This window comes from Hemicordylus capensis, chromosome 2, assembly GCF_027244095.1.
Source record: "Hemicordylus capensis ecotype Gifberg chromosome 2, rHemCap1.1.pri, whole genome shotgun sequence".
In the NCBI taxonomy this organism is placed as follows: domain Eukaryota; kingdom Metazoa; phylum Chordata; class Lepidosauria; order Squamata; family Cordylidae; genus Hemicordylus; species Hemicordylus capensis.
The window spans coordinates 416,445,581-416,456,731 of record NC_069658.1 but is presented as its reverse complement, the minus strand read 5'-3'; the positions used below and the strand labels follow the sequence as shown (position 1 = coordinate 416,456,731).

Sequence of the window (11,151 nt, the reverse complement as noted above, 5' to 3'; positions counted from 1 at the left end):
AATTGGTGGCACTTACTGCAGGAAGCACAGGGGGCTACTGTTGTGTACCACTTCTTTAAGAAGCAAGTCCAGAAGGCCTCACAGAGAAGGGCATGTGGGAGAGAACTGGGAAAGACAGATTTAAATTTTGCAGCACACGCCTGCTATATGATCTCCTCAGGCGCCAAGATGTACTAGAGACACAGACACCGTCAGCTCGCAAACCACCGAGCTTGCTGCCCCCGGCCCCCCCGTTTTATACACTCTTCCAGTATGTTATAGCTGAATAATTAGGGGTACTGCTGTTCTCACGTATCCCAAGCTGCAAGTTCCTTCAGCTTGCCTCAAGCACGCGGCGGCCCGCCTGCTGCGACTCGGACTCCCGCCCCCGCGGCAGAAGGAAAGCCCTCTCCTCAGAAGCCCGCGGCACAATCACCCGGGATGCTCCACCGCTGGCGCATAGACCACGTGCGCCCCGCAACGCGTCATTCTCTCTATGTAAACAAGAGGGCGGGACTATGCTAAGTAAGATCCCGCCCTTTCTGGAAAGTAAGGGGGACTCCCAGGCTAGGTTCAGAACTCCTTCGGGGAACTGCGGTTGGTAATTAATAAACTTCCACGCAATAAATCACTTTTTTCTCCCCCCCCGCCCCAACCCGGCCAGTGCAGGGTGGTGGTGGGGAAAAGCGAGGCAGACCGGGCTCAGGGCCCGGAAGGACGCATCCGGTCCCACACGATCGGATCCTGCAGGGCAAGCAGCAGCAAATCCTCGGGCACACTCGGCTCCAGGAAGCCGAGTGCATGCAGCAAACGGCTTCACCAGCGACGGCCTTGGAGAGGAACGTGCCTCGTTCGCTCCAACACCCGTCTGCCTTCGGTTTGTAACGCCTGGACCCGGAACACATGTGCTGGTAGATCCGCAAAAGCTCCGTTTCTTGCTAGCCTGGAAGCCTCGTTCTCCTCTTTTGCTTGCCCTAGCAATATGAGCGGGTCGCTTTTTCCTGCTAGCGCTTGAGGCAATCGCTGTGCAGTTTGCAGGGATCGGCTGGATTGCCTTTCCCCCCCGTAGTGCCACGGCCGCTTTGGGAGGAGGGCCGGCAGCGGCGATCCGGAGGGGCTTATCGCGACATCGAGCGACGCGAGGCGCTTTTGCGCGTTGGTTCCAAAGTGGTCGCCGAGTTACCGGCTCATCTGAGGTTGGGACTGCAAATTCCGACAGGAGGGCATCTACTCCATAGACTTTCTTTGCAAGGTCACCTGAGGAGGGGAAAACTGCCGGCGCTCTTTGCATGCCCGCCCTTGCCTTATCGTTGAGCGTACTGCTTCGTTGCAACAGAACAGAGCTGTTAGCAGTGGGGAATACGGTCTGGGCATGATGCGATGGCCTCTAGGCTATGAAGCAAGGTGGTGGATCGATTAGGGCTTCTACTTTTCCTGAACAAGTCCGCAAGGCAGAGCTCTGTCCCTCAGCCCCGCCAGGAGCTTGTCTGCGAAGTTGTGCCTTTGCAGCGCCTGTGATTCGCCAGCTTCTCCTTGCAGACTCATCGGGACTGAAACGGAAGGGAATCCTCTTGGCCAGCTTCAGGAGATCGACTCCTGGCCGATTGAGCTGATCGGGGGCGACTCGCTCCTCCTCCTCCTCCTCCTCGTCGCTTCGAACCCCTTCCTCCTGCCCCCTGCCCATGAAATCCCTTGGCTCTCTATGGCTTAATCCTGCAGGATTTGCAAACCAGGGGGCCCTGCCGGTCTCATGAGGAAGCGCGGCCCCCGCTTCCATGAGAAAAAGGAGGAGACCCCGTCGGGATGGCTGTGATGCTGCCACAGAGCAGTGGTCTCCCCGCGTGGCGTGGCACTGCTCCTCCGAGTGGTGGGACTAAGGCGGCGGCAGGGGCCCAATAAGCCGAGGTGCTCGGGCTAGTCCTGCGGAGGCTGCGCGCAGGTCGTGCGTGGACGAGGAGCGGAGGAGACCCCGCCCGAGGGGCCAAAGTTTTGCCAAGTCTTTTCGCTAGAGGAGGTCCAGAGAAGGGCGGCCTGGCCTGTCGCGGGATCCAAGCCCCAGCCAGCATCATGCGGGCTGGAGAACGCCTCCTGCCTCTTGCTCTCGTGGGGTGGTAGACTCCCAAGCCCCCAACCCACCTCTCTAACTCTGGCTGCCTGCAGGAGTCATGGTGGGCGAGTGCGGGGGCAGGCTGCTGCGTTGGCGGCTTTGAAAGTTTGCCAGGCACCGGCGAGGTTGCTCTGGATTTGATCCCATATTTGCCGAAGATCCCACAGAGGAGTGATTGGAAAGGGAGGGCGGCGGCGGAGGAGGAGGGATCGGGAGGGGGAAGAGTCAGCTGTTTCCAAGCATGGGAGACAGGTTGCCGGAACAAACGCGTGCAAACCCATCTCCTGCTGTGGCCGCCTCTTCCGAAGCAGAAGCGATCGAGGTACTGGAAACCGAGGATGTCTTGCCCATGGCCACGGAGGACGTAAGTTCCATTTGATGTTGCTCCCCCCTCCCCCGCCCCACTCCATCCCCAGTTGACTTTAATCGGATCAAGATATTTAAAAATAAACTTGGGCATTAAAAGGGGGAAGTTGATTCTTTCTAGCAAGAGAAAGTCCGAAGAAAAGGGTTTTTGTCATAGGAGCTCACTAAGGGTCCGCTTGCAGCTCGATCCTACGTAGATTTACTCAGGAATATGTTCCTTTGAGTTCAGTGGCTCTTACTCCTACGTAAGTGTGCATAGGATTGAAGCCATCATAATGTCCCTCGCTTTCTTTGCTTGAAGCAAATCAGCATACAGACACTTTTTTGGGGGGGGGTCATCTTGGCATATCTTATATTGAGCCAAATTAAATCGCCCCCCTTCCTCAGTGAACCAGCACAGCAAGTTGTATCTTAGACAAGATTTATTTTTCGCAATCTTGGCAAAATATCCAGGCCTGGCCACACTGGCACAAAAGTGGTAATTAGTCAGGAGTAACCTACCACTGACTAGCTGTGTTCACACAGACAAGAGCTGCTATTGCTGCCCTCTGTGGGAACTGAGAAAAATAGAATGAAATTGAGCAGTAGACTTAATACAAGGGATTGGATCACCGTGGTCCTGCCAGCAGATCCCCTGCTCAGTCATGAAACACTGGCGAACGTTGGACCAGTCACTCTCTCTCAGCCTAGCCTCCTTTGCAGGGCTGTTGGAAAGATTAAATGGAATCACCGCTCCTGTGTACCTCTCTCTGAGCTCCTCAGAGGAAAGATTTGAGACTACACGTGAAGAAAATGATAACTCATGGAGTGAGTGGAAAAATGACTTTATGCTAGATAATTACTGCCTGCCTTCTGATGTAGACCAGTTCTGTGCTACCATGTACTGCAGTGATGCATAAGTTTCTGTAGCCTACCACCCACATTATGGGTTACCACCGATGACTTCATGATATATTTCTTGGACTCTTGGGTTATCAGACATGACATAATCTGCAGTAACTTTGTTTACAGGGAGTCAGGGAGTGTTATTTGCTTTCCCATCTATCTCCCAGACTCTTCATACTCATAATATGCTTCTTTACTTTTGCTGTGGACTTTTCAATTGGTGGCATCGCTTCACCTGGGTGCTTACCTGTCAGGAATCTTTGATTACTGGCACTAATATATAGTATTTGGGGTAAGCAAGCAAATGCAAAGAAGGGCTTTCAAGGAAATGCCTGCTCTTTCCAGTAATTCCAGGCGATTTTGCAACCAAGCACACTGGTCTGAATCCTGTTCCCTGTCTGGAATGCAACCACATGCACTTTCATTTTCATTAAGTGTGTCCGCGCTACTTTATATGTGAACCTCCAGCCTTCCTAAGCAGACTAACTTAGTTGTAAGCCTTAATCTCTAAAGATTCTTAAACAGGGGGACCTTATTAGTGACCCAGAGCAGTATCTTTCTCAGAGAATGCAGCCCCCTCCAGCGCCATCTGACTGCTTGGATAAAGACGTAGGGATGCTGTATCACTCTTAACCCGTAGCTGCTGCAAGATTAATCACCAAAATGGGAACAAGCGCCTAGGTCTCTGGGATGGGATATGCTGCTAGCTAAGCACTTCTAGAGCAAGCAGCCTGATGACAGTCAGTGATTCCCTGGGTGTTCCTCCAGTCAAGCTTCTCATTTAACTTGTCCCTGACTGCTCAGCTCCTGTTCTGAAGGCTTACTAGTGCTCAGTAGCCCAAGTATTCAAGCCATACTGAGGCTTGAATAACTCCAACTCCAACGATAAACTTCTTAGGAGATCCTGTGTTGTAATTCACAATGCTCCAAGCAGCACTGGTATGCAAAGCCCTCTAATTCCACAGTAACTTCTGTGGTAGAATTAGAGGGACTAGCTTGCACCTGAAGAGACCTCCTGTCTGTCACCCAGACAACAGCGGGTGCCAGATCAGGAGCAAACAAGCTGCCTTCCATAAGTACATAGGTAAACTGGAAGCTGCCTTATAGCAAGTCAAACCATTGATCTCTTGAGCTCAGTGTTGTCTACACTGACTGGCAGTGGCTCTCCAAGGTTCCAGGCAGGAGCCTTTCCCAGCCCTACCTGGAGATGCCGCCAGGGACTGAACTTGGGACTTTCTGCATGCGAAGCAGATGCTCTTCCACTGAGCTGTGGCCCCCTCTCCAAAGGTTGAAAACCTTTGGGCCACACTGATTGGCAGCAGCTTTCCAAGGTTTCAGGCAGCAGTCTCTCTCCGCCCTAGTTGGAGGTGCCAGGGATTGAACCTGGGACCCTGAGAGGTGCCTGCATAGTTTAACCAATGTAAAGTGTCTGTTACGATTTAGAGTATATCTCTATCTCTACTACAGATATAATCAGTAGTGTACTCTTGAGGCACATCTATTCTACACTATAGATCTGAACTAATTTGAAACCTGCATATGTAGTTAAATTCTCATGGCATTCCGCCCCACCCGTCAAATTGTGCAAATTGTAGATTTGTGGGGTTGATAAATTTGTTGTCAATGAATTCTACCTCCTTCACAGAACTACAGTTCCCTGGGTTCTTTGTTTGGGAATTGTGGCAGTTAGAAAATGGCTTAAATTTGTAGTGTCAGTGTGTGCAGGAACTTCCCAGATGACAGCAGACTCCAACAATAGAACTTGCGTGGTGGTGGTGACAGGGGCAGAAATGGCACACAGTTCCTGGTGTCAGGCCTTTATGTCGGGCAGAGTAACTCACGAGCTTTGAGTAAGGGGCAACATGCTTCCTCATATCCATATCCATCTGCATACTATTCCTGTTGCCGGATGTGCCCTGGAATTCCTTCCAAGGCTCCCCTCTTACTCCATCGCTTCAGTGCTGAATTGAGCCATTGGATACCATTGCGTGAAGTCGTCCTTGCCATACAGTGCTCACCACAACGTTGGCCGCGACGATATGCATGGCAGCTTCCTGTGCTGTCTGTTGCTGCTTTAGCATTAGACACTTGAATGTGGGAAACATTGCTTGGACAAAAATCAGGCCTTTTTGTTTCTTGGGAGATTTTCATTCTTGCTTCTGGAGAAAACGTTTTCCTCTAATCCACACCTTGATTGTGTGTATTATAATGGTTGCACATGCATCTAATGCACACTTAACAACTTGTTTTTGTTGATGTGTTCTGTTAGTAGTTAATGTAGTCAGTGTTGGCGTGCTAGAGAGTGGGTAGAATATCCAGTGTGTTGTTCCTTGCCTACCTCCTATCCACACATCCCGTTACTTCCTGCCTTATAGAACCATAGAGTTGGAAGGAACCAAAGTTCATCTACTCCAACCTGCTGCCCAAAGGCAAGGCTGCCAACCCACCGGCCCCCCACAGATCAACCTTTGCTGTCCAGAACACAGTCTGATACAAGCAGAGGGCAGAAGCATGCCAGAAAGGTACGTGCAGCACAAGTAGTCTCAGGTAGCTCGTGCAAGGGAACCAAGCTCTGTGCTTCGGGAGACTGTAGCTACCACTGCTCTGCCATTCACGCTTGGCAGATGTCCTGCCAGAATGACCTGTGTGGGGAAATTCCTCTCTGCCTCCAAATATGGTTACACACATGAGTAGTGAGACATGTTTTCTCACTTGCTGGATGGGAAATGTGACTGAGTTGTGGTGAGTCGTCATTGGGGAGGCAGGGGAAAGGATGGCTGTGACCTCATTTGTACAGCCATGTGAAGCAATGTCATTGTTGGGGGAAGATACAGCTACGTATTCTGCCCAAATATTTGGCAATAACATGGAGTATCTAGCTTCTGTACAGGGCTCTACCTGGTGTGCAATCCTGTGTGGTAGGGTTGCATTGCTCTCTAGTGTGGGGTGGGTGTCGGCAGTGGGACATAGCCTCTGCCCCTGAGCATACAGAGAGCTGGTGTGAGTCCTTGGTTTGAATTGGGTGGAGCTCTGGGGCTGGCTCCCAGGAGGGCTAATCCAAGGACAAAATGGATGGTCAGCCAGAGTGCACTGAGAAATCCACCCAAGAGGGGTGGGCTGGAATGAGGCTGCTGAAGGGCAGGTAAGTGAATAGGTAAGGGGGCAGATTGGGAGGGGAGCAGGTATGTTGGAGGGGAGCTAGGCGGAGACAGCTGGGAAAGTGAACGAGCCACATGAGCAAAGCCAGAGTCTGTTGCCTGTGTAAAGAACCAGGCCTCACCTGGGGGTATTTATAGCCAAGCCAGGGCAAGGGCTGCCTTCTTCCTCTGTCCGCTGTGCAGTCTTGAATGCCTCACTATAAGGAATCCCAGTGCATGGGCACGGAAGCTCCTGGCTTGGAGTGGTGAGCCACTTCTGACAGCAGTGTGGCTGTTGCTGAAGTTCAGCTCTTGACTGCAATGTCTCTTTATTGGCTGGCTCTCTGCATAGGACAGATCCCTGTGGAGGCTCTGTTTGAATTGTGTTGGAAATTATGCCGGCGGGTTGCCTTCTGAAATTCAGAAGCCGCACCCAATTTCAGCCAAATGATGCCCCCCACCCCACCCCATAGCTTTCTAAAGATAGTAGCTGAGAGGGCTATCTCAATAGGTGAGAGGGCTAGTCCTCCTTTGCTTGTGATTCAAGCATAATGGGGAGTCCAGAATCCAGGTTTACCAGAAGTGTGGTTGGGAGGGGAGCTTCTACAAGACCAGAGGGGAAAGGGTCGGATTTTGTAGTGCTTGTACCCATCCTTAATATTTAAATACAATTGTCTTGCTGCATTTCTTTCCCAGAAAGTAATAATAAACCTGATATTATTACCTGGGAAAGCTATGTTTAACAATATATGTAATTAGAGAAGGGAAGCCACATTTAATATTACACAAGAGACCGGAACCGCTCTTTCAGAGGCAAACAGGCATTTAAACCTCCATAATTATAGCCCCCCAAGTGTCTAGCCTTTAAAATGTCTTAGATTTTGTTGTTAACTCTTTCCCATAATTGTTGGGCCAGCATCAGTGAGTATGTTTCATTTCTACCATGACGCAATGAAAAGCAAGTTGATTCCTTTTGAGCTGCTACAGCAGATTGTAGAATTAAGATATTTGTTATGGGGTGGCTAACAAATAAAGTTTAGTATTATTATTTATGAAGTTATCCATTAGTCTGTTTCTGCAAAGCACTCAGCATGCAGGGTTGCCTGCTGACCAGAAAAAAGGCCAGGTCTGCTCTTGTGCCTTTAATATCATCTTGATTGACAGAAAACGGCACAGTATGGAGAAGAGCATAATAATCTGCAAATATTTGCAGATTAAGCTGCTATTGAAGGCACATCTAGAGGTGTTGATTGAGTAGTTGGCAGCCATACTCTGCATCTCTCCACAAACATTCAATAGCTACAACCAGATGACAGTTCTGATGTCTGAATGTTGTAGTCTAAAAACCAAGTCACTTGATAATGTTTTTCATGCACCAATTGGAACCAGGATTTAGCTTGCTTTAAGGTCAGCCCTGGGACATGTGAAGTAATAATGAAAAGAGTTCATCTGAGCATGTTCAGGGCACTTTTGACTCACCACTAAGTAACCACAGTTAGCTTCTTTTCATATCTGGCATTATGGGGAAAGGTGCTGAGGTCAGTGTTTATGAATGTACATGAAGCTACCTTATACTGAATCAGAATATTGGTTATTCTAACCCAGTGCTGTCTGCAGTATTGGTTGGTAGCAGATCTCCAAAGTCTTGGGCAGAGAACTTGCCAGCACTGCTTATCTGAGATCCTGCTTAACTAGAGTTGCTAAGAATTGAAGCTGGGACTTTCTGCCACTGAGCAGAAGTGCACCTAGGTAATTTTGGATCCTGGACCTAATGGCCTTTGGAGGGCCCTCACCCAGCTGCAAGTTAAACATCATCCCCACACACACACCATGACACACACATCCCCACATACACCATGACACACACAGTATTTTTTAACATATGGGTTCTTGAGATCACAAACAGCAACTGAACTCATAAGAATTTAAGACTATAAAACAGGTATATTTATGCAAGTATGCATTTTTAGAAACATTTCAACACACAACATAACATATTCCCATCCCACATATTTCTTTCTCCACTCCGGCCTCTGTCTCTAAATCTGTTCAACCATATCTGCCTCGTTGATACTGAGACTTATTTGCATGTCAGCACTAACATTACATAGCTCTTGGGGATCATGGTGATTAGAAAGTTGTTAATTGCACACTTAATGTGTACTGGTACACCACAGGTTTTTACTGGATCAGGACCTGGGCATGGTTGAGTTGCACCACTGACAACACCACCATCTACTTCTTGGCATCTCCACCATTTTCTTTTTTATACTTAGCTTTGTTTTTTTTAAAAAAAGTGGTGAGAACTACTATTGCTAACACAAGGGCTCCTCTGCCTGTTATAGCTGTGTGGCAGAAGAGACTTGAGAAGGTGCAGTTCTCTCCCCACACCGCCCCCCACACACATGACAAGATGTGCTTGCTGAAATCTCCTCTTCTGTACATCTGTTAAAGGTGCAGGAGCGCTATTGGGCTCTTTTGCATCTCGTCGCCGTAGAGTAGGGGCAGCCCACCTCTGCAGCTCCCATCATCCCCAGCTGTAATTACAGCTGAGGAAGATGGGAGTTGTAGTTCAATAACAGCTAGAGACTTGTGGGTTGGCCACTCTTGCTCTAGAGAGAAAAGACAAATACAAACTTTGCCCCATGTTGAGAATTGGGGTTAAAGTAGACCTTGATAAGGCTGAAGATACTGATGCACGCAAATTGTAGAGAGATGGGAAGAGGGTAGGCCACAAACACCGATATGGTTTGACAAAGTAATGCCTGGTTGGGTATGAGGAGTTCATGATGGTTTGTGTGGACAATCCCCCTCTCCCCCTAGATTTTAATTGGAGACTTGAGACAGGCTTGTTTGTTGAGAAGCAACTGGCAGGATGTAGTAGTAGTTGTAGTAGGTAGTAAAGTAAAGGGTGCCATCAAGTCGATTTTGACTCCTGGCACCCACAGAGCCCTGTGGTTGTCTTTGGTAGAATACAGGAGGGGTTTCCCATTGCCATCTCCCGCGCAGTATGAGATTATGCCTTTCAGCATCTTCCTATATCGCTGCTGCCTGATATAGGAGTTCCCCATAGTCTGGGAAACATACCTGCAGGGATTCGAACTGGCAACCTTCTGTTTGTTGGTCAAGCATTTCCCTCCTGTGCCACTTAAGGGGATTGTTACCAAGAAAAGCACTTAAACCTGAAGCTCAGCTGCCAGGGACATGGCATTGCTGTAATGTCTGGCAGCATCTGGAATTACGTTAAACAAAACTGGGATTGAACATTCTCCCAATCACTAGACAGATTTACAGTGGCAAGTGGGGGTCTTATATAAATGAATATTCACTCAGGCAGAAGCTTGATTGTTCTGTGGGGTTCCAGAGAGTTAATAAGTAAACTGTAGACTCTTGCCATGGAGTGAATTTTGACGGGCTGATGATATATGATGTTCTTCTTTAACCAGAGGTTATCCAGAGCAGACAACATGCTGTTCTATCTAAAATCTGATGTTGTTTTTTTAATTCCAGTTGTATTTGCAGTCAGTCAAGCACTTCTGGTATGGTTTTGTATCTGTTTGTAATCTCCCGAGTCTACATCCAGATGCAAAAAGTGAATAACTTGGAGGGGTCAGGCAGGTTAGGAGAAGGACTCTGCGATTGCAACCATAAGGGTTGGTCCCTACTTCTTTCCCAACATTGTGGCAGGCCAAAAGCTTTGTGTGAGCACTTCCAGTATGTCGACTATATGCGGTGGAGTATGTGAATAAGCATTGGGCTCGCATGCAGTCCCTCATATATAGAATGTATCATGAGATTGGAAGCACATGTGCATACGTCACTATGCATATACACTCTGCCTACATCATCTATCCATCTGCCATTTTGTGGCAGATGAATGGGGCCTACACCAGACCTCTGCCTTGCTTTGAATTGAGGAGCTAGCCCAAAAACTTAGGAGCCAGAAAATGGACACTTGACAAAATTACCAGACTTGGTGGCAGACATTGTGAAGTTGGAATGGGCTTTTTTTTTTGGCCCCTTTACAAACAGGGATGCCTAGGACAAATAAAGACAATCTACCTCTGAATATCCTGGTCTAAGTGTCATGGTTAAATTTCTAGGTGCCATGGTTTCCTTGCACCTGGGATTTGTTAAGCCCTGGCCTACATATCTGATCACACCTTAAGGTCATTCACACCAGACTGGTAGGCTGGGGGGTAGGTGCGGGGGGTAGGCAGGTTCCTACCTGTCCCCTCCCAGATGACTGGAAGCTCTTTCTTGTTCTGCTGAGGGTGTGCCCACACAAGTGTCATGCCGATGATTTGCAGAGCTGGGATCAGAAGGAGAAGGTCCTCTGGTATCCCACAATGCACTGTGTGAGGAGCATGATGCATTGGGGGAGTTCCATGTTCCTGGCTATTCCTTTTGCCTGGCTCTATGGATGCTCAGGCTGCTGGCAGCCCTAGTGTCCACACAACTGGTTGATGAGGTAGAAGGGCCCAACCTGGTTGGTGAGGTAGAAGGGCCCAACCTCACTTTTAGCCTGGGTAGAAAATCCGGGCTACCTGGTGGAGGAGTGCTGGGATCGGTCATGATCCTGGTGGTTAGGGATGTGTACGTTACCGGTTCGGAGGCCCTTTGGGACTCCAAACCGGTTCGATTGACCGGCCGGTTTGAAGGCGGGGGCATATCTTT

General features: G+C 49.0%; 1 protein-coding gene across 5 annotated transcripts in view; it reads left to right on the top strand.

Moving 5' to 3' along the window:
- Nucleotides 1-540: 540 nt before the first annotated feature.
- The window catches only part of RHBDL3 (rhomboid like 3), a 199,091-nt gene continuing 188,480 nt past the window's right edge, over nucleotides 541-11,151 (top strand). For 3 of the 5 annotated variants that reach the window (XM_053299936.1, XM_053299934.1, XM_053299935.1), the window contains exons 1-2: nucleotides 541-2,450; nucleotides 5,713-5,859. In XM_053299936.1, the coding sequence (XP_053155911.1) occupies nucleotides 2,328-2,450; nucleotides 5,713-5,859 (270 nt within the window). In that variant the 5' untranslated portion in view covers nucleotides 541-2,327. The remainder of the gene's footprint in view (nucleotides 2,451-5,712; nucleotides 5,860-11,151) is intronic. The other 2 variants (XM_053299939.1, XM_053299938.1) reach the window with 1 other exon arrangement.